The sequence below is a fragment of the Muntiacus reevesi genome, chromosome 3 (assembly GCF_963930625.1).
Source record: "Muntiacus reevesi chromosome 3, mMunRee1.1, whole genome shotgun sequence".
NCBI classification, from domain to species: domain Eukaryota; kingdom Metazoa; phylum Chordata; class Mammalia; order Artiodactyla; family Cervidae; genus Muntiacus; species Muntiacus reevesi.
Window position 1 is genome coordinate 156,645,766 of NC_089251.1, and position 19,516 is coordinate 156,665,281.

General features: G+C 42.5%; 2 protein-coding genes across 2 annotated transcripts in view; one reads left to right on the top strand and one right to left on the bottom strand.

Annotated features, from left to right (window-relative positions):
* Positions 1-7,513, bottom strand: part of ERMARD (ER membrane associated RNA degradation) — a 33,922-nt gene extending 26,409 nt beyond the window's left edge. The window contains exons 1-5 of the mRNA XM_065930962.1: positions 7,078-7,513; positions 4,150-4,318; positions 2,740-2,879; positions 1,750-1,851; positions 1,367-1,456 (exon numbers count right to left, since the gene is read on the bottom strand). Of these exons, the coding sequence (XP_065787034.1) occupies positions 1,367-1,456; positions 1,750-1,851; positions 2,740-2,879; positions 4,150-4,318; positions 7,078-7,086 (510 nt within the window). The 5' untranslated portion in view covers positions 7,087-7,513. The remainder of the gene's footprint in view (positions 1-1,366; positions 1,457-1,749; positions 1,852-2,739; positions 2,880-4,149; positions 4,319-7,077) is intronic.
* A 19-nt stretch (positions 7,514-7,532) lies between these two features.
* Positions 7,533-19,264, top strand: DYNLT2 (dynein light chain Tctex-type 2). The gene is made up of 4 exons (XM_065930961.1): positions 7,533-7,775; positions 14,147-14,353; positions 16,808-16,966; positions 18,167-19,264. Exons 1-4 carry the CDS (start codon positions 7,668-7,670, stop codon positions 18,275-18,277), a joined length of 585 nt encoding a protein of 194 aa, XP_065787033.1. The 5' UTR covers positions 7,533-7,667; the 3' UTR covers positions 18,278-19,264.
* The last annotated feature ends 252 nt before the right edge of the window (positions 19,265-19,516 follow it).

The window sequence follows — 19,516 nt, forward strand, 5'->3', positions numbered from 1 at the left end:
GGGAAATTACAAGTATATAAGCCAAGGAACTAGGAAAATTACCTGGGAGCTAGCTGAAAAGGCTTCGGGTGGACAGAAAGCTCACTACACAACACAGGCAGAAAACAGAGGACACAGCAAAACAAGGGATTTAAGAGTTCAGTGTGACTATAAGCATTCTGTACTTCACACGCTCCACCAAACGAAATGACTCTAAGCTGGCAAGGCGTAAGGAACCACCAGGAAGCGAGGGAAAGCCTCACCGACAACAGTTTCTCAGTGAGCCCGGTCTGTGAACGCCCTCCCAGTGGGCACCACCCTGGCTTGCTTCTTCACCTTGACCTGACTTATTCAGTTGCCTGAAGGTTACTCACTGGTCTTAAAAAATTATGATCACGTGGCCTCAAGAAGATTCTGAAAAAGTACCCATTTTTAAACTGGCATCTAAATTTTTTTTCAACTTAAGTTTCAGTAGCTGCAAAAGGTATACTTTCTCACATATTAAAAATATTGATTTTTTTAATAATAAAATTGTAATATCACTCTTTAAAGGGTTAAAATTTTACTCCTGAATAAGTTAGTATTATATCTTCTGGAATTACTATTATAATACACAATCGATGAGATAAACAGACTTCAAAAAATTGCTTATCTGCCTGGCCCCCAGAGGTTACTATATCAGAGGCTATTCCTCCAGCGTCATTACACCAGACGCTCCACACATGAGGTCCTCAAATGGGTTCATCACACCAGAGGTTCTTGCACCTGAGGTCATCACAACTGCTCATCACACCACAGGCTCCACACCTGAGGATATCACACCAGAGGCTCTACACATGAGGTCATCAAATGGGTAATCACACCAGAGGCTCCACACCTGAGGATATCACACCAGAGGCTCTACACATGAGGTCATCAAATGGGTAATCACACCAGAGGCTCCACACCTGCTCATCACACCAGAAGCTCCACACCTGAGGATATCACACCTGCTCATCACACCAGAGGCTCTACACATGAGGTCATCAAATGGGTTATCACACCAGAGGCTCCACACTTGCTCATCACACCAGAAGCTCCACACCTGAGGTCATCACACCTGCTCATCACACCAGAAGCTCTTACATCAGAGGCTCCTACACCTGAGGTCATCACATCGGAGGCTATCATCAAAGCACATTAACCAGGACAAGAGAGAGGTGTGTCTTTTGGCTGGAAGCATGGCAATTTTGGCAGAAAGGGTCTGTGGGAAAGGAAAGTAAGCTTGAATCCCTGAAATAATTAATTTTTTCCTAACATAGCATCAATTTTTGAGAAATAAAAATTGAGCTATCATTGATTGTTTTGGGCCCTTTTTCCTCCATCGGTTTTAACTGGACAAGCTCACCACAGGCTGCCCGAAGACTTGAGCAAGTTCCTCAGATGCGAGCAGATCTCTTAAAAGAAAGGGGCAGTCCTTCCCAATCAGTAAATATACCTGAAATTCAAACAAACTTGTGTAACAACTGTATTACAATGAGCCAAATCACATTAACCAGAATATCACCCACAAAGCAAATGTCTATACAGATGAAGGGAGGAAAGAACTGGAGACACTGATGTTTCTGATCTCACAATCATTCAAAAAGAAAAATATTTCAAAAATCTGTGCCAAGTGATTATACAGGAAAACAATAATTAAAATCTAGAAATGTCAGTGAAACTGCAAAACAGTTTACTGTTCATTCAGACACTTTACACAGCCAACAGTGAAAGAGTCCTCACACTTACATCACCCAGGGCTCGCTCCAGACATGACGTGAGCTTCATGAGGCTGAGAGAAATACTGGGGGATTCAAGACTTCTCAAGGCATCAAGTATTTCAGGAAATAACTGTTTAGAATAAGACACATGTTAGAATTCGTGTTCAATAAGCATTATTTCTCAAAGTCACAATTCTATTAATGAAATTCAAACCTCTAAAGATTTCAATTAGCATATTTTAATGACTGTTTTGGTGTAGGTAAACATTTTTTATATAAATATAACAAGATACAAAGAATTAAGAAAAACGTTTGAATACCTAAGGAAGTTTTGGGAAGTTCTTTATGTAAATGTTTATTAAAAGCAATAAATCTGGCATAACTGTAAACTGGAAAGTCAAATACTTTGACCTAAATCTTTTATCTCATTTTGATTACTTCTTAAAAAGATAAATAAGGCAGCTCACCCTGCCATTTAAGGAAGCTACTACACAGGGAGAAGGGAAGGCCCTGCCACTCTGTATGAGGAAAGTCAAAGTACTTTAGAGTTAGATTTCTATAGTTACTACTCTACTGTAATCACTTAATGTGCCAACGGAAATGGTTGGTTTGAACCTTGAACTACCCCACCTCCCTTCTGCTGCTCTCAACAAGCGTCCCTGCCTCGAGTCCCCTGGCCCCAATTGTAAGAACATCTTCCAATCAGTCTGGAAGGTCTTTTTCGTTTTTTGAAGCTGTCCAGTTCTTCTGTCCTGGGACCAGCAGCACCCATGCACCAAACCACCTCCCCGAACCCCGATCCTGACACCGCATCCAGAAACTTCCTTTGGGCAAAGGATGTCTCTCAGCTCAGGCTTTGCAAACAGCTCCAACTTTCCCTCACAACACTCCAGCCTTCTCACAACCCAGGGCCCGGAGGACAGAGGAGACCCCTTTAAAATCAGCAAGGAGCAAAGGCCTCTAAGGGCAATCTGCAGTCCTTCATTTCTAAGACTTTGTGGTTGTTCAAAAGTCAAACCTCTGGAACACCTGTCCACTGGAGCGCCGGTGCGTATCGCATTTCAAACTGCCCCTCGGGCAGAGACGACAGATGCAGGTGGACGGCCTGGCACACGGGGCCCAGCAGCCGCACGCTTTCCCGGTGGTCCAGATCCTGGGCTGCAAGGGTGAGAAAGCAAGTGAGCTCCGCATCGTGTGATGACAACGACTACGTTGCCAAAGTGCTTCAATGACGAAATTTCCACAAAATTGAGAACCAGGTTAAACTGAACTTAAAACAAAGATACTCATGTTGTGGAAAATACGTTACACATGTGTTTACCTGATTATAAAAGAAAAACAGAGAGTCTGAAAAATACAGAAAGGTTCAAATAAGACAAAAAATATTTTTTTAATTTCTTTGCCTGTATGTAAACTTGTATATACAATACTTTAACCTGACTTTTTAATGTAACATTATTAGACTAGGAGATTTCCAATGACATTAATTGATAATAATTATTATTATTCTGGGACGTATTTTAAGACGAATTTTTGCTTTGAGGGTTTTTTCCATAAGTTCCGGCTGAACATTTACATGGCTCACAACCCAAAAATATAAAAGGGTGGAAGTCTCTCTCCTGCCACCAGTTCTCCTTCCTATGGCAGCTTTCACATTTCAAGAAATGCTATACATTTCTTGAGTGCATTTAGAAATATTCATACATACACAAGCAAATATTACATGTTCCCCCTATTGTCTCACTCAGCCACATAGCTCAGAGAGATTTCTGGGCCAGGAAGACGGGCCTCCTTACTCTCTCACGGCTGCATAACGTTCCCTTGCGCGCATTTTTCATAATCTGACCGAACAACCCTGTAGTGCTTGACATCTGGCTATTTCCAGTTTTCTCTCCTTCTTTCTTTCTCTATTGCAAACTGCTGCAAGGAGTAACCCGGCAAAGGCACACCTTCACACCTGTGACTGGACCTGTCTGTCTGTTCCTGGATGGAACTGCGGGGCCGGAGCATGTTTGCTTATAATTTTTACAACTATTTAAAAATATTCCAATCCATCCCTACTTAAAAAAGGTACAAGAATGCCTAGAACACATGTAAAATAACTGCATGTACCACTGGTCATCCCACACCCTTAAGTCATGACTTTCTGTCTGCTTCCCTTTTCCACCTGGACTGCAGGCCGAGAGCCCTCGGCCCGCGCAGCCTCTGACCCCTCCTCCTCACCCGCGGCTTCCTTCACTCCCCTGCGCCTCTCTGGTCTCACTCCCTCTCTTTTCACACCGATTCTTTTTCTCTTTGAGTTAAGCCTGTACTATTAATATAACATCTCCTAACCCCAAAAGCGGTGGCCAGAAAGGGAAAGTTTATAGGTTAAGACATTTTAGAGAATAGTATTGACGGGCATTTGGGCTGCAGGCAAAGTACAAACCTGATTCTGTATAAACCATGCAGTCTGTAATTTTCTTCCAGCATACGTCACCATTTTGAGTTACAATACTACTGATGTCACAATTTTCTCTGACTTCAAACCCAAGTTTACAGATCATGTCATACACCGAAGGAGAAAGACAGGTGGCAACTGGCTCCCCAATTAATATCTGAAATATAAAACATAAAACACACTCTTTAACAGAAAATATTAATTTTATAATATATTTAAGTCATAGGAAAACTCTATCATGTCTTAAGTATAAAATACACTCAGGAATAGTTAGTGTGTTAACACACTTTCTGGATGTCAGAAGAACTATATGATTAAAACATTGTGATTAAATATCAACTAAAGATTACTTATGTAAATATTTTCAAGTAAATGTTTAAAGATTTTAAGTTAAGTTTATGAAACATAATATTTTTAACATAAGAATTTACAGAAGCTCAGAAGATTTTATGGATAGTGCATTATTCCTTTCAGGATTCACAAATTATCCCAAAGTTATCAGAATAAGCATTTTTAAATGAGGGCTGAGAAAAATATAAACTCAAGCTACTAAGTGAATTAAACATTAAATAATGTTAAAACAGAGCAAAATGCATAATTCTGACTCCCTACATAGTGTAAAAAGCAGCAAACCATGCTGCTTTTTCATAAAAAATTAAATAAAACCAATTTTTCATAATTCTCCTGACATTACACTATGATCGCCCAATAAATCTGCAGAGAGATCATATTCCAGGTCTGAAAAGGACCTGGTGTCTTTATGTGATGTGTTAAGGGGTGTGCATTTTCCAACATTAGTAAGTCTTGGCAGCTCCCTAATTTGGAAGCCAGCTGGCTTCAGTTCCTCCATCCCCGTCAGTATCACCCATTATGCTGTCCACTCTTCTTATCCCCAAAAGCTTCATTCCCGCTCTCAGTCTTGCAGTCAACCAATGCTTTCAGGCCCCAGCAATTGAGGTACTCCCTGAGAGATGTGTGTGGAATATTCAGCAATCCTGTGTGACACCCGCTCAGCCCGTCAGCACATCCTTCTTGGAACACTGCGAGACAGCATGGAGGGGGCGCTTGCTTCTCCCGCCTGCAGCCTTTCTGGGCGCAGAATTCCCACTCCTTTGAGCACTGCCCTGCAGCTGCAGTGCCTCCTGCTGCAGCAGCTGAATCCAGTCTGCAGTCGTTCCAACACTTGCAGGACCAGCTTCACCAGAGAACGCTCACCAGAAACACACACCACGGATCCGGTGACTTCCCTTCAGAACTCTGCATCCTACTTGCCAGGCTCTTCCATGCAGCTCTGTAGCACAATTTCCTCCTCAGAGACCTGAGTTTCAACCGTGCAGGGACCCTCCTCTAAGTGTCTAAGCTTTAAAATGCCAACCACTTCCCTCAGCTCCCTCAGTCCTCTGGAGTGACTGCTTCCTGCAGCTGCCGTCTCAACCACACTTTCAGAGATCTCACTTTATCCTTTCACATAACTAGTTAACAATTTTATTTCTAGTTAACGCTTTATATCAAATGATCACAGTGTGAAAACTCCTGTGGTCTGTCTCTGGACAAATACACAAATATAACTCAAAAAGATTACATCCACAACAAAAGGGACTCCTTGCATTTTTTAAAAGCATTTCAACTCTAAAGGAATGAGCTGAAGTTCTGGAGTGACAGGAGACGTGCAGAAATGATATTTCTGCACAAAAACTCATCTACTCGACTAGTAAAGTGGGCCCTGGAATCTCACAACTGAGGTTGTAAGTAAAGTCTCTTTTGGTTGTAGACACTGGATCAACACAATCGTCCCTCAGACTCAACCAAACAGTAAGATCCCGGAGCAGAGAGACCAGGTCTTACATAACATTGTATGCCCAGGACACAGCAGATGCTGGAACATGATAAATGAAAAACAAGAGTTAAATGAATTATTGGCTCCTCCTATCCCGTCGGTGGGTCAGAGGGTAAAGAATCTGCCTGCAATGCAGGAGACTGGGGTTCAATCCTTGGGTTGGGAAGATCCCCTGGAGAAGGGAACGGCAACCCACTCCAGTACTCTTGCCTGGAGAATCCCATGGACAGAGGAGCCTGATGGGCTACAGTCCATGGGATTGCAGAGAGTCCTATATAACTGGGCAGTTAACACTTTCACCCTGAGTTGAAATGGACCTCTCTAAGGCTCCAAGACCTTCAGATTTGGAGAATGGCTACATTCTACTCCTACAAATAGACATGCAATTCTAGAAGCTGGCTTCTAGGTTAACTTTTTAAGCTCATATTCTCTTAGACAAGAAGAGAGTCTGCTGTTAATCGAGAAATAAAATTCAACCTCAAATCAACAAATAATACATGCTGCAACGCTTTAACTGCCACTCAAGACAATAAATCTCTCCTCTGTGTGTTACACCCAGGGACATGTCTGTCCTCCCACTAGAAGCCCCAAAGCCTGAATTTTTGTGTGTGTGTGTACCCCTCCGTGTCATCTTTAGTACTTCAGTGTCTTGCCCAGAGCAGCGTGGGATAGTGCAAATGATCTGTGCTTGAGAGCTAGAATGATCTGAATTTGAATTCTTCCTCAGACTCTTTTCTACTTCTTGCCTTGGAACCGCTAACATACCTGAGACTTTTAAGTGTAAAGCGGGGCAAAACATGACCACCTCCTATGATTGCAGTAATCAGAGATAATACTTGAGAAGCACCTAGCACACCGTACTCAGCAAGTAGCAGCTAGTGCTAAAAACTGCTCAGATAATCGATTGACACTGAAATCCCTCCGAGAGGAAAGTAAAATCTTTATTGTGAGGCAACCGCACTGAGGCAGCCAGTTAATGAGACCCTTTGACTTAGTTTTACGTTATCAAAGTGGCCTAAAGACGTCAACTACAATTCTTATTTGCAAGTGTGAACCAGAAGCGAGATCACCATACATACTTCCCACATCGCTAAGGGACCACGTAGAGGACACTTCCTTTAGGGACGAAGGGCAGTCAGAACAAAGGCTAAAAGCCACGGCGCGCTGCGCGTGCCCGTCCGCGGTCCCGGGAACAGCTCCTGGACTTGGCGGTCGCGGCAGCAGAGCTCTCCCACCCCCGCCGCCGCGCGCCCAGGGCGCAGGCTCGGTCCCCACGTCACGTCCTCGCAGACTTCAGCCGGGACCTGCGCCCCCGAACGCGAGGTCGGCGACACCAGAGAGCACGAGGGCGGAAGGGAGTCCAGCAGACGCCCACGTGGACGGACACGGCCCGCCCTCCTCAGCCGCGGCACTGGCTGCAGTCAAGACGATGCTTCCCGCGTCGCAGCCTGATGGACGAACTCAGGTGTTCTCTGGGACTGCCGCTACCTGGACTCTTCCTCCATGACTTCCGGCTCCCGGCCGCGGCGCCGAGGGATGACGCACTCACGCCACGCCCCTCCTTGAGGCGCATTTCCGCCTGGCGCGACGCACGCGCGAGACTGGAACTCGAGCGGAAAGCGGCAGAGGCGTTGGGGCGGCCGCGAAGGCCACCCGGGGCGCCGGCGGGATGGAGAAGCGGGGTAGGGGCGCGAAGGCGCCCTCGGTGTCGGCGCCTCAGCAGCCGCCGGTGACGCCTCGCAGAGAGAGGAGGCCTAGCATGTTCGAGAAGGAGGCAGTGAGTGCGAAGACGGGGCACGGGCCGACCTTGGGCTGCAGGACTCTCCCGCCTTTGTGGTGTAGACCCTCGAGCACCGCGTAAACCAAAACAACTGCTTCACTTCTCTTCAAATTTACTCAGCTCCAGGTTTCCCGAGAGGAACTTTTTCCAGAAATGCGTAATTTTAGTGTGTTTAATGTCATTACTGAAACCAGGGGCAGATTTATTAACCAGAAGCCGGTGTATGCGTGTTTTCTTAAAACAAGAATGTTTGGATATACCAAGCAGAACAATGAGATGTTTTGAGTTTTTGTTAACAGCAGCAGTCTTGAGTATTTGGAGAACATAAAAAGGAGAAAGTTAAATTGAAAATAATTCTTCCCATTAACTTACTATCTGAAATTCATGAATAATGTCATTCAGTTTTATTGGTGGTATAGCACCAGATTTCTATGTGACCGTAATCTGGAAACCATTAGTGATCAATACTCCATATTTTATTGAGTCTTTTAAGAGAGAAAATAATTTGTCCAAGGGTACAGAATTGTAGTAACAAAGCTGGGGCTTCTGGTCCACTTGTGTGACGGTTTTCATGCCTACTTAATGGGACCCATAATCAACACGATGGAGGAGAGAGAATTTTTGAAGATCTTGATTCCCTCTCCACCCCCACCCCTCCCCCAAAAGTCTTGGTAACATTTCAGGTTCTAATGAGTGCTTTTTGCTGTCTACGTTTTACAGAGGAAAGAGAAAAGGAGGAAAAGTAAGAAGGGCACGTTCACAAAACTAAGAGCACAGCAAGGCTGACTGCTTAATGTATTGGACTTAAAACTCATGCTCCCGAAAACCATACTGTATAAAAGTCTGAGTAACCATAGGTCACCTACAGTAATGAAAAGTATTTCTATTTTGAGCTGCCCTTTATAAACTTACTGTCTACTACTAAAGATTTGAAGTCTTGGAAAGTAAGTTTGAATCCAAAAGGAGGGGACGACAGACACATACATTTGGTGTACATGCCAGAATCTGGGGAGAAGGGGACATGGACAAGGCAGTGCTTTCTTATTTGATAATGAATGGGATTAATTATAGTTGTCTCTAAAGTCTGAGCTTTTACAGGTCAGAAATTTGAAAAGACGGATAAATGGGAAGAGACTAAGAAAAGGCTTCACAAATTCTCATTAAGTGTGCCTGAGGACAATGAGTTACTAATTATCATTCCTAACTTAGGTAGCTGATGACTCTCATGATCCTGAGCATAAGAAAAATTAGGACACACAATTTAATCATTATAAATATCTTTTGATTTTTTCTCTCCTGTGTCCATTTATTTTCTTTCATAGTAGCACCTCAGTTTTCTTTGGAGAATGAACTCATTCCCCATTGAATAGAGTTTTGGTGGGACTGTCTATCACCCTCCTTAACTTTATAGTGAGGATGAGACCAAGACTAAGCTGATTAGATGAACTCTCCCTGGAATAATTCAGGAAAATGACCGAGATTAATTTAAATTGAAGTGGCATACTGAAGTGCCTTAAGTGCCTGGTGCTTTAGCCTTCTCTTCCACTCTGTGAGTTACTTCATGTCTTTCCAGTTAGTTATGTATGTGGTTAACTGGTTAACAAGAATCAGTTCCTGTTGCTTGCCACCAACGATTCCAAAACCTTCAATTACTGTTAATTGAAAACTTGGTTAGTCTCACATGTCTACATACATTTGAAAATCTAAATATAGTGTTAAAAATGTAAAATGAGTGGAATCAACAGCAGATTTGACACAGTAGAACAGTATTAGTGAATTAGAGATGGCAGTCAGTTCATTCGCTTGGTCATGTCTGACTCTGTGACCCCATGAATCACAGCACGCCAGGCCTCCCTGTCTATCACCAACTCCTGGAGTTTACTCAAACACATGTCCATCGAGTCAGTAATGCCATCCAGCCATCTCATCCTCTATCGTCCCCTTCTCCTGCCCCCAATCCCTCCCAGCATCAGGGTCATTTCCAATGAGTCAGCTCTTTGCATCAGGTGGCCAAAGTATTGCAATTTCAACTTCAACATCAGTCCTTCCAAGGAACACCCAGGACTGATCTCCTTTAGGATGGGCTGGTTGGATCTGCTTGCAGTCCAAGGGACTCTCAAGAGTTCTCCAACACCACAGTTCAAAAGCATCAATTCTTTGGCGTGCAGCTCTCTTTATAGTCCAAATCTCACATCCATACATGACCACTGGAAAAACCATAGCCTTGACTAGACAGACCTTTGTTGACAAAGTAATGTTTCTGCTCTTTAATATGCTGTCTAGGTTGGTCATAACTTCCCTTCCAAGGAGTAAGTGTCTTTTAATTAAGAGCTTTAGCTTCAGCATCAGTTCTTCTAATGAATATTCAGGACTGATTTTCTTTAGGATTGACTGGTTTGAACTCCTTGCAGTCCAAGGGACTCGAGTCGTCTTCAACACCACAGTTTAAAAGCATCACTTCTTCAGTGCTCAGCTTTCTTATGGTCCAGTTCTCACATCCATACATGACTACTGGGAAAACCATAGCTTTGACTAGATGGACTTTTGTCAGCAAAGTAATGTCTCCTCTTTTTAATATGCTATCTAGATTTGATTTCTTGCAAGGAGCAAGCATCATTTAATCTGATGGTTGCAGTCACCATCTGCAGTGATTTTGGAGCCCACGAAAACAAAGTCTGTCACTGTTTCCATTGTTTCCCTATTTGCCATGAAGTGATGAGACCAGGTGCCATGATCTTAGTTTTTTGAATGTTGAGTTTTAAGCCAGCTTTTCACTCTCCTCTTTGACTTTAATCAAGAGGCTCTTTAGTTCCTCTTCGCTTTCTGCCATAAGAGTGATGTCATCTTCATATCTGAGGTTATTGCTATTTCTCCCGGCAGTCTTGATTCTAGCTTGTGCTTCATGCAGCCCAGCATTTTGCATGATGTACTGTGCATATAAGTTAAATAATCAGGGTGACGATGTGCAGCCTTAACATACTCCTTTCCCAGTTTTGAGCCAGTCTGTTGTTCCATGTCTGGTTCTAACTGTTGCCTGCAAGGTCAGGAAGCAACAATTAGAACCGGACATGGAACAACAGGCTGGTTCCAAATAGGAAAAGGAGTACGTCAAGGCTATATATTGTCACCCTGCTTATTTAACTTATATGCAGAGTACATCATGAGAAACGCTGTGCTGGAGGAAGCACAAGCTGGAATCAGAATTGCCAGGAGAAACAGCAATAACTTCAGATATGCAGATAACACCACCCTTATGGCAGAGAGTGAAGAGGAACTAAAGAGCCTCTTGATGAAAGTGAAAGAGGAGAGTGAAAAAGTTGACTTAAAGTTCAACATTCAGAAAACTAAGATCATGGCACCCGGTCCCATCACTTCATGGCAAATAGATGGGGAAACAGTGGAAACTGTCTGACTTTATTTTTCGGGCTCCAAAATCACTGCAGATGGTGATTGCAGCCATGAAATTAAAAGACGCTTACTCCTTGGAAGGAAAGTTATGACCAACCTAGACAGCATATTAAAAAGCAGAGACATTACTTTGCCAACAAAGGTCCATCTAGTCAAGGCTATGGTTTTTAAACCAGTGGTCATGTATGGATGTGAGAGTTGGGCTATAAAGAGAGCTGCATGCTGAAAAATTGATGCTTTTGAGCTGTGGTGTTGGAGAAGACTCTTGAGAGTCCCTTGGACTGCAAGCAGATCCAACCAGCCCATCCTAAAGATCAGTCCTGGGTGTTCTTGGAAGGACTGATGTCGAAGCTAAAACTCCGATTCTTTGGCCACCTGATGCAAAGAGCTGACTCATTTGAAAATACCCTGATCCTGGGAAGGATTGAGGGCAGGAGGAGAAGGGGACGACAGAGGATGAGATGGTTGGACAGCATCACCAACTCAGACATGGGTTTGGGTGGACTCCGGGAGTTGGTGATGGACAGGGAGGCCTGGTGTGCTGTAGTTCATTGGGTTGCAAAGAGTCAGACACGACTGAGCGACTGAACTGAGCAAATTTCTTAGGAGGCAGGTAAGGTGGTCTAGTATTCCCATCTCTTGAAAAATTTTCTAGTTTGTTGTGATTCATACATTTGAAGGCTTTAGTGTAGTCAGTGAAGCAGAAGTAGATGTTTTTCTGGAATTCTCTTGCTTTTTCTGTGATCCAGCAGATGTTGGTAATTTGATCTCTGGTTCCTCTGCCTTTTCTAAATCCACCTTGAACATCTGGAAGTTCTTGGTTCACGTACTGTCGAAGCCTAGCTTGGAGAATTTTGAGTGTTACTTTGCTAGGATGTGAGATGAGTGCAATTGTGCAGTAGTTTGAGATTTCTTTGGCATTGCCTTTTTTGGGATTGCAGTGAAAATTGACCTTTTCCAGTTCTGTGGCCATTGCTGAGTTTTCCAAATGTGCTGGTATATTGAATGCAGCACTTGAAAAGCATCATCTTTTAGAATTTGAAATAGTTCAGCTGGAATTCAATCACCTCCACTAACTTTGTTTGTAGTCACGCATCCTGAGGCCCGTTTTGCACTCTAGGATGTCTGGCTCCAGTTGAGTTATCACATCATGGAGGTTATCTGAGCCATCCTTGCATTCCTGGAATAAACAGGCATACCTGGAATAAGTTCCATTTTCCTGTTCAAATCCTTCAGTGGTTCCTCACTGTTCTGGGAATAAGTTTCAACTTCCCTTTCAAGTTCTACTTAGTCCTACACGATGCCTTTTAAACCTTATTCTACTACTACTATTTTCCCCACTCTAGATAATTCATACATGCCAAATACATGTTTATTCTCAGAACATATTAAGTACTTTGTCCTGCCTGTTTCCCATTCCTTTCAGACATCAGCCCAAACTTTATTTCAGAAGGGACTTCTCCAATTATTCAGTCAAAATTAGACCCTCATGGTGAGTTTCTATCAAGTCATGTGATTTGATTTGTGTAGCAATTACCACTATTTTGGAGAAGGAAATGGCAACCCACTCCAGTATTCTTGCTTGGAGAATCTCAAGGACGGAGGAGCCTGGCAGGCTACAGTCCATGGTGTTGCAAAGAGTCGGACACGACTGAATGATTTCAGTTCCTTTTCCACTAGAAGGATAACTCCGTGGATTCAGACTCTTTATTATGAGTTAATACAAGTGAAACAATTCCTGGTTATTATAATGAAGTTCACCACTGTAACTTCAGAGCATAGAGTACTTAACTGTGTGTGCATGCTAAGTCACTTCAGTTGTGTCTGACTCTTCCCAACCCAGGGATCGAACCCACGTCTCTTACGTTTCCTGGATCTGCAGGCAGGTTCTTCACCACTAGTACCACCTGGGAAGCCCCCATTCTTAATTGAAAAAGAAGTGTTAATTGCTCAGTCTTGTCCTACTCTTTGTGACCCCATGGACTGTAGCCCACCAGGCTCCCTCTGTCCATGGGATTTCCCAGGCCGGAATATTGGAGTTGGTAGCCATTCCAGGAGATCTTCCCATCCCAGGGATCAAACCCATGTCTCTTACATCTCCTGCATTGGCAGGCAGATTCTTTACCGTTAGTGCCACCTGGGAACCCCATACTTAACCATAGTAGCCACTAAATAAAAAGTTCTTTAAGGCAGGTTGAATGTTATCAAATAAATGTTGAATGTCAAAAGCATGGAATGACATATACCAAATATATCACTTTTGTTATCTTTTCAATTAAAACTTATGAATGAGTTAACAAATAATTGTATTATTTATTCAAAGATAAAATAATTAAAATTATAAGAAGACCATAAAAGATAATATTTTCATAATGTCAGAGTGAAAAGTGAAAGTGAAGTTGCTCAGTAGTGTCCAACTCTTTGCGACCCCCTGGACTGGGGCCTACCAGGCTTCTCTGTCCATGGGATTTTCCCGGCAAGGGTACTGGAGTGGGGTGCCATTCCCTTCTCCAGGGGCTCTTCCCAACCCAGGAATTGAACCCAGGTCTCCCCCATTGCAGGCAGATGCTTTACCCTCTGAGCCACCAGGGAAGCCCCAGTGTCAGAGTAGGGAACATGAAAGGTTTTCCCTACATCCCTGTCAGCCATTCAGTTGCCCTCTCAATGGCCATCTTATTTCTAGTTCTGCATCTTCCATGGATGTTCTAAATCTATGCATTCAAATTTGTGTTTGTGTGTTTATAGATAGATAGATGATACCTATATTTTTTTTCTCCTTGTCCAAGTTGATAGCCAGGATTGACTCTAGGATTTAGCAACCACATAATCATAGAAGTCTGTTATAATGGATTTCCAAGCTTTGTGTCAGCCCTGTCCCACTGCCCCAGGGTCCTTAAAACTGAAATTTCATTATGGAATTTAAAAAGTCGTCTCTCTCTGTCTCTCTTCTCTCCTTTCAGTATGCACAAATTTTAAGAGAAAGACTGAGAGACTCAGTCCATGATGTTCAGTATGTAGAGCCTCCATTTGATGACTCAATTGCTGATCTAGGTAAAGAATGGAAGAGTGCCCTGGCAAAACTAAAGTTTGCTAATTCATATAGAATGGAGCCATTGAAAAAATTCCAGGCTCATTCAGTAGAAACAAAAGTCCAGCAGATACTAAAGGTAGGTTGATAGGTATATATGATACCAATATCTTAATTTTGGGGATGTGATAAACCATATTAAGATTTATGGCATTATAATTACCCTGACTGATCTTTTTGTAGCATTTATCTCTGAAAATACTTTGTAGTCATACTGAATAATCTTCATGTTGATGCTATGATTAAAACTAAATCACAAAGAATTTTTTGGTATTTCATTTAATGCTTAATTATCCATAAATTACTTATCCTGCAGGTTCCATGTTTCTCCCATATTTGAAGGAATGAGTAAAAAATAAAACCCATATTGAATATGTGTGAAAAACTGATTTCATGACTACACTAAACATCCTAAGAACAGGCCATCCCCAACTTATGTGTGGATTTTCTTCTTCATTAAACAAGCTGGAATCTGAAGTTCATTCAAGACAGTTGTTTGAAACTCAGACACATGTTTTCAGGCTAGTCCAACAAAGCTTCTTCAATTTTACAGTTAATACTGTAATACCAATATTAATTATACTAGTGTTTGTGTCTGAAGGCTACATTGTTCAGATGGAAAGAATCCCCTTCACCATCTTCCCTAATAAAGGGCCAAATTAAAAACTTGCAAATCATAGACTGTTTCTTCAAGGGGCCACCTTTCTGAATCCCCTTTTCACTTTTGGGCGTCAGGCAGCCAGGAGATTTCTGGCCACCAGGTTCCGTCTGTGGGACTCCACCCTGCCTCATCCCCTCCAGGAGTACTCCTTCTTTTAATATTGCCTCCCCCACCTCAAATCTGCAAGATGCATTCCTTCAGCAACAGCTGATGTAAGCTGGCTACTGGGAAGAAAGCGTACGTTTAACTTCTTTTGTATAATTTTTGCTGTGTGCTTAGTTGCTTAGTCATGTCCAACTGTTTGCGACCCCATGGATGACAGCTCGCCAGGCTCCTCTGTCCGTGGGATTCTCCAGGCGAGAATATTGCAGTGGGTTGCCATTTCCTTGATTTACATCCCTTTAATTGTATCAGAGTTAATTCTTAAATGAATATGTTAATACAGAAGAATATTTAGGAAACCCATTTCCCCTACCTCCCTCCACCACCATCAACATAGATACATTTCTAAACTGAAGTAATAATTACCAGATAATATTCAGAAACTATATTATGGCTCATAACTTGGAAATAAATTCAACTCAATATAATAAAATAATTATTAACCCTAATAGCGATTGCCTAATAGCAAGCATTTTGATGTGTCTCTCACTTGGCCCTACGACATTGACTGAGTTCAAGTTCATTGGGTATAGCAGAATTTCAAGGTGTATTTACATGTGATCATTTATAGAATTGCATTGAGCATAAGGGGCTTGGAACAGTTTATTGGATATGTAGGGGGAAGGCAGGGGTCACTAAGAGTCTGGGGATTTTCCTTTGTATTTAGGGAACATTATCACCATTCTAGACACAGAAATAATATATACTGCTGGAGCTTGTAGGTATCTTCCTATAGTAACTAGTCATTAATTCTTAAAATGGAACATGTATGTATTAATGGATAAAGCCTGGGATCTCTTAGGCAGATTCAGAAGAGAGAATGGATGTTGCTAAGTGTACAAAAAATTGAGCTAAATGCCTGAGGGAACTAAATGCTTCTAGACCCAGTTCAGATCCAAAAGCCTTCTAGACGGGAGGCACAACCAAAAAATGGGTAATGTATTTGGTTTTATCCTGTAAAATTGGCAGGTAGGTATCCATTTGTTATCATTAGAACCTAGAACATTGGTTAGTTTGTCATTGATCTGAGTCAGTTAATCAAAGGCAGGTGCCACCTGCTCGCCAGCTGGTCCAGGTCTGCTTATGGTCTGTAGAAAAATGCAGTGTTTCATGGTCCACATCTGTCTACCCACTCCCAGCTACCTATTAGTTTAGTGACAAACACGATGAGCAGTCTTTGACTTCCATATTGCTCTTCTGGAGGTAAAAGCGGTAGAGTGAGAAGCTACAGGGGCAGTATTGGAAAGACGTGGCCTTTAACTGAAGGAGACAAGAAGACAGGAATAGGGACTCCCGTGGAGGTCCAGTGGCTAAGACTCCGTGCTCCCAGTGCAGGGGGTGTGAGTTCAGTTCCTGATCAGGGAGCTAAGATTCCACAGGCCGAGTGGCAAAAAAAAAAATCTTGCTTCTCCCTAATAAATGGCAGAGTAATCTAGCAAAGGAAAACTTAAGCTTAAGGATTGCTAATGAAGAGCAATTGAACATAATTTTAAAACCAAATCAAATTGTTTTCAAAATTGTTATTGAAATAAGTTGGTAAGCATATCAACCATTTAATATCATTTGGTTAGAGATATGTGTATGTTTCCAAAAGCTGCATATATTAATTAGTAATAATAATAATAATGACCAATAATTAAATATTAATTTTCTACTTCAATTTTTATTTAAAATTTGAAAATTAAAATATCTTTCTTAATTTTTTTAAAGGAAAGTCTTCAAGATGTCAAATATGACGACAAAGTCTTTTCTCATTTGTCACTTGAATTAGCAGACCGCATATTGTCATCGGTCAAAGAATTTGGGTACCACCGTTATAAGTTCATTATAAAAGTATTATTTATTCAAAAGACGGGTCAGGCAATCAATGTAAGTACCTCCACGTGGGAGCATGGCGGGAGGACTTGGCCCCAGGGAAGGCTGCCGCCCACAGGGCAGTCGCCAGGCTTGCAGGGAGGAGAGAATTCTATCACATCCACCTGCACACTCAGGGAATGGGGAGCTTCCAGGTGGACAAGTGGCTCCTTGGGATGGTCTGGAGAAGGGGAGGTTATCCTCTGATGCCTGAACAAGAAGAAGGAACCAGCTGTGCTAAAGATCAGGGAGAAAGTCCCAGCAGAGAAAACATGGAGCGCAAAGACATGGGCTTGGCTGGTACCCAGAGAGATGGGTGTATTTAGGCAGCCCCATCCCAGAAGTGAGCAGCTTAGGACACAATAAGCAAGTCATGTGCTTGCTTATTGTCTTGTGGGTCAGCTCAGTCTGGATGGGCTGGGTGGACTTTCTTCTGGCCTCACTGGTACACTTTCAGCCATCTGGTGATTCAGCTGACCCAGAGGTCCCAGGCAGCCTTGCTCACAGTTGTGACCGTTGGTTCTGCTGCACAGACGCTATTGTCCTCCAGAGGAGGAATGGTGTCCTTACATGGGGCTCCTCGAAGCATTCCAGAGGTGAAAGCAGAAGACTTCCTAAGGCCTCTCTTGGAAGCTGCACAGTGTCACATTATTTTGCTCAGGGCAAATCCCAAGGTCAGTTCATATTCATGGGGTGGAAAAGCAGACTCAACCTCCTGATGGGAGAAGCTCACCACAGAAAGCTCAGATTTTGTGTGGCTTTGTACATGAAGCAAAGGAGTTAGGATTTCTCTAACAGCCTGCTTATAGGATCAGTACCATTTCTTCATTTCAAGACAAGACCCTAACAAGCTTTTAGTTGAAAATTTGCGGGTAGGAAGGATAATGCCTTACTCTGGACTGTGACAGCACAGTTAGTCTTGCTTGCAGAACTCCTAGACCCGAGTTACAGAGTCCCTCCCATTCTGCCCCGGGACTCACTGCTAAGGTCGGTCTCTGTGTTAGACAACTTACCCTCTGCAGTAAAGAGAAGATGGGTCCAGGAAGCATCTCTATTAAGTCTTTTCAGCAAAGGGAAAATTGGACAAATTACTTTTAAAATAAAACTTCCTAAGATAGTGATGCAACTTCTGAAAAAACCAAACTTGTATAGATTAAAAAATTATTTTTTAACATGTTTGATCTAAAGTGGGCCTTCTGAACATTTCTGTCCTAGATTGCCAGCAGATGGATCTGGGATGTGGCGTGGGACAGCTGGGTTTCCGCGAAACATGAAACTGAAACGTTCGTGGCGTTGGTCTTAGTGTTTGCGCTTTACTGTGAATAGCTTGTTCCATGGACCAGAGTGTTTACTGCTAAACTTTTCTAAAATACATGAAAATTTATAGACTTGTGAACTTCAGAGTAGTTTTGATTAACTATATTCTTATATCTCCAATTGAAGCTTCTTAATTATATTCTTTTAACAACAAACAAGTAAAAGCTGAATTTTTGCCTTTATACTTAGTTATATTTGTTAACATTGTATTTCCCCAAAGTATAAGAAGTGTATGTATATGCCTTTTTCATATACATGAATGTTTATGGTGGATTTATGGAGACATTATCATTCTTGTTTTGTTGTTGTGCAGTCACTCAGTCATGTCTGACTCTGCAACCCCCTGGACTACAACACACCAGGCTTCCTGTCTCTTCACTCTCTCCTGGAGTTTGCTCAGGCTCATATCATGAGTCGGTCATGCCACCCCACTGTCACATCCTCTATTGTCCCGTTCTGCCTTCATTCTTGTTAGATTTAAGAAAATTAGAATTTGCTGTGGGAAATTAGGACACAACCTTGTAAAATGTCAAATTAACTGAATGTTACAATAGATTTTGGAAAACTTCCAAAGGAAGATATATTTTGTATGCTATCTTAATATACTGCATGCATCCTTTTTAAAGAAATTACCAAGTTTGAAAGAAAGATGTTGAGATGTTTAATACTTCCCTAAGTACTACGTCTCCCTCCAAGCAAAACACTTGCAAGTGTGCAGTTTGTTAGTCTGTTCTCAGGCTATTTTTAGTTGCAAGAACCAAAAAATGTAACACAATCATCTTTAAAAAGCGAAATTGTATTTCCCAGGCCTTTGATCAAGGATCCAGGTTCTTTTTGTCTTCCTCCTCTCCCCTTGGACATCCATGCGCAGTTGTTTACCTTCGGTTCAGTTCAGTCGCTCAGTCGTGTCCGACTCTTTGCAACCCCCATGAACTGCAGCACGCCATGTCTCCCTGTCCATCACCATCTCCCAGAGTCCACCCAAACCCATATCTGTTGTGCTGGTGATGCCATCCAGCCATCTCATCCTGTATTTTCCCCTTCTCCTCCTGCCCTCAATCTTTCCCAGCATCAGGGTCTTATTCAGATGAGTCAGCTCTCCGCATCAGGTGGTCAAAGTATTGGAGTTTCAGCTTCAACATCAGTCCTTCCAATGAACACCCAGGACTGATCTGCTTTAGGATGGACTGGTTGGATCTCCTTGCAGTCCAAGGGACTCTCAAGAGTCTTTTCCAACACCACAGTTCA

Bases quoted from the DNA above. Each gene is read 5' to 3' on its own strand.
- DYNLT2 (XM_065930961.1), top strand. From the start codon at position 7,668: ATGGAGAAGCGGGGTAGGGGCGCGAAGGCGCCCTCGGTGTCGGCGCCT. The intron at 7,776-14,146 runs GTGAGTGCGAAG...CTCTCCTTTCAG, and splicing joins GCATGTTCGAGAAGGAGGCA to TATGCACAAATTTTAAGAGA. The intron at 16,967-18,166 runs GTAAGTACCTCC...TTTCTGTCCTAG, and splicing joins AGACGGGTCAGGCAATCAAT to ATTGCCAGCAGATGGATCTG.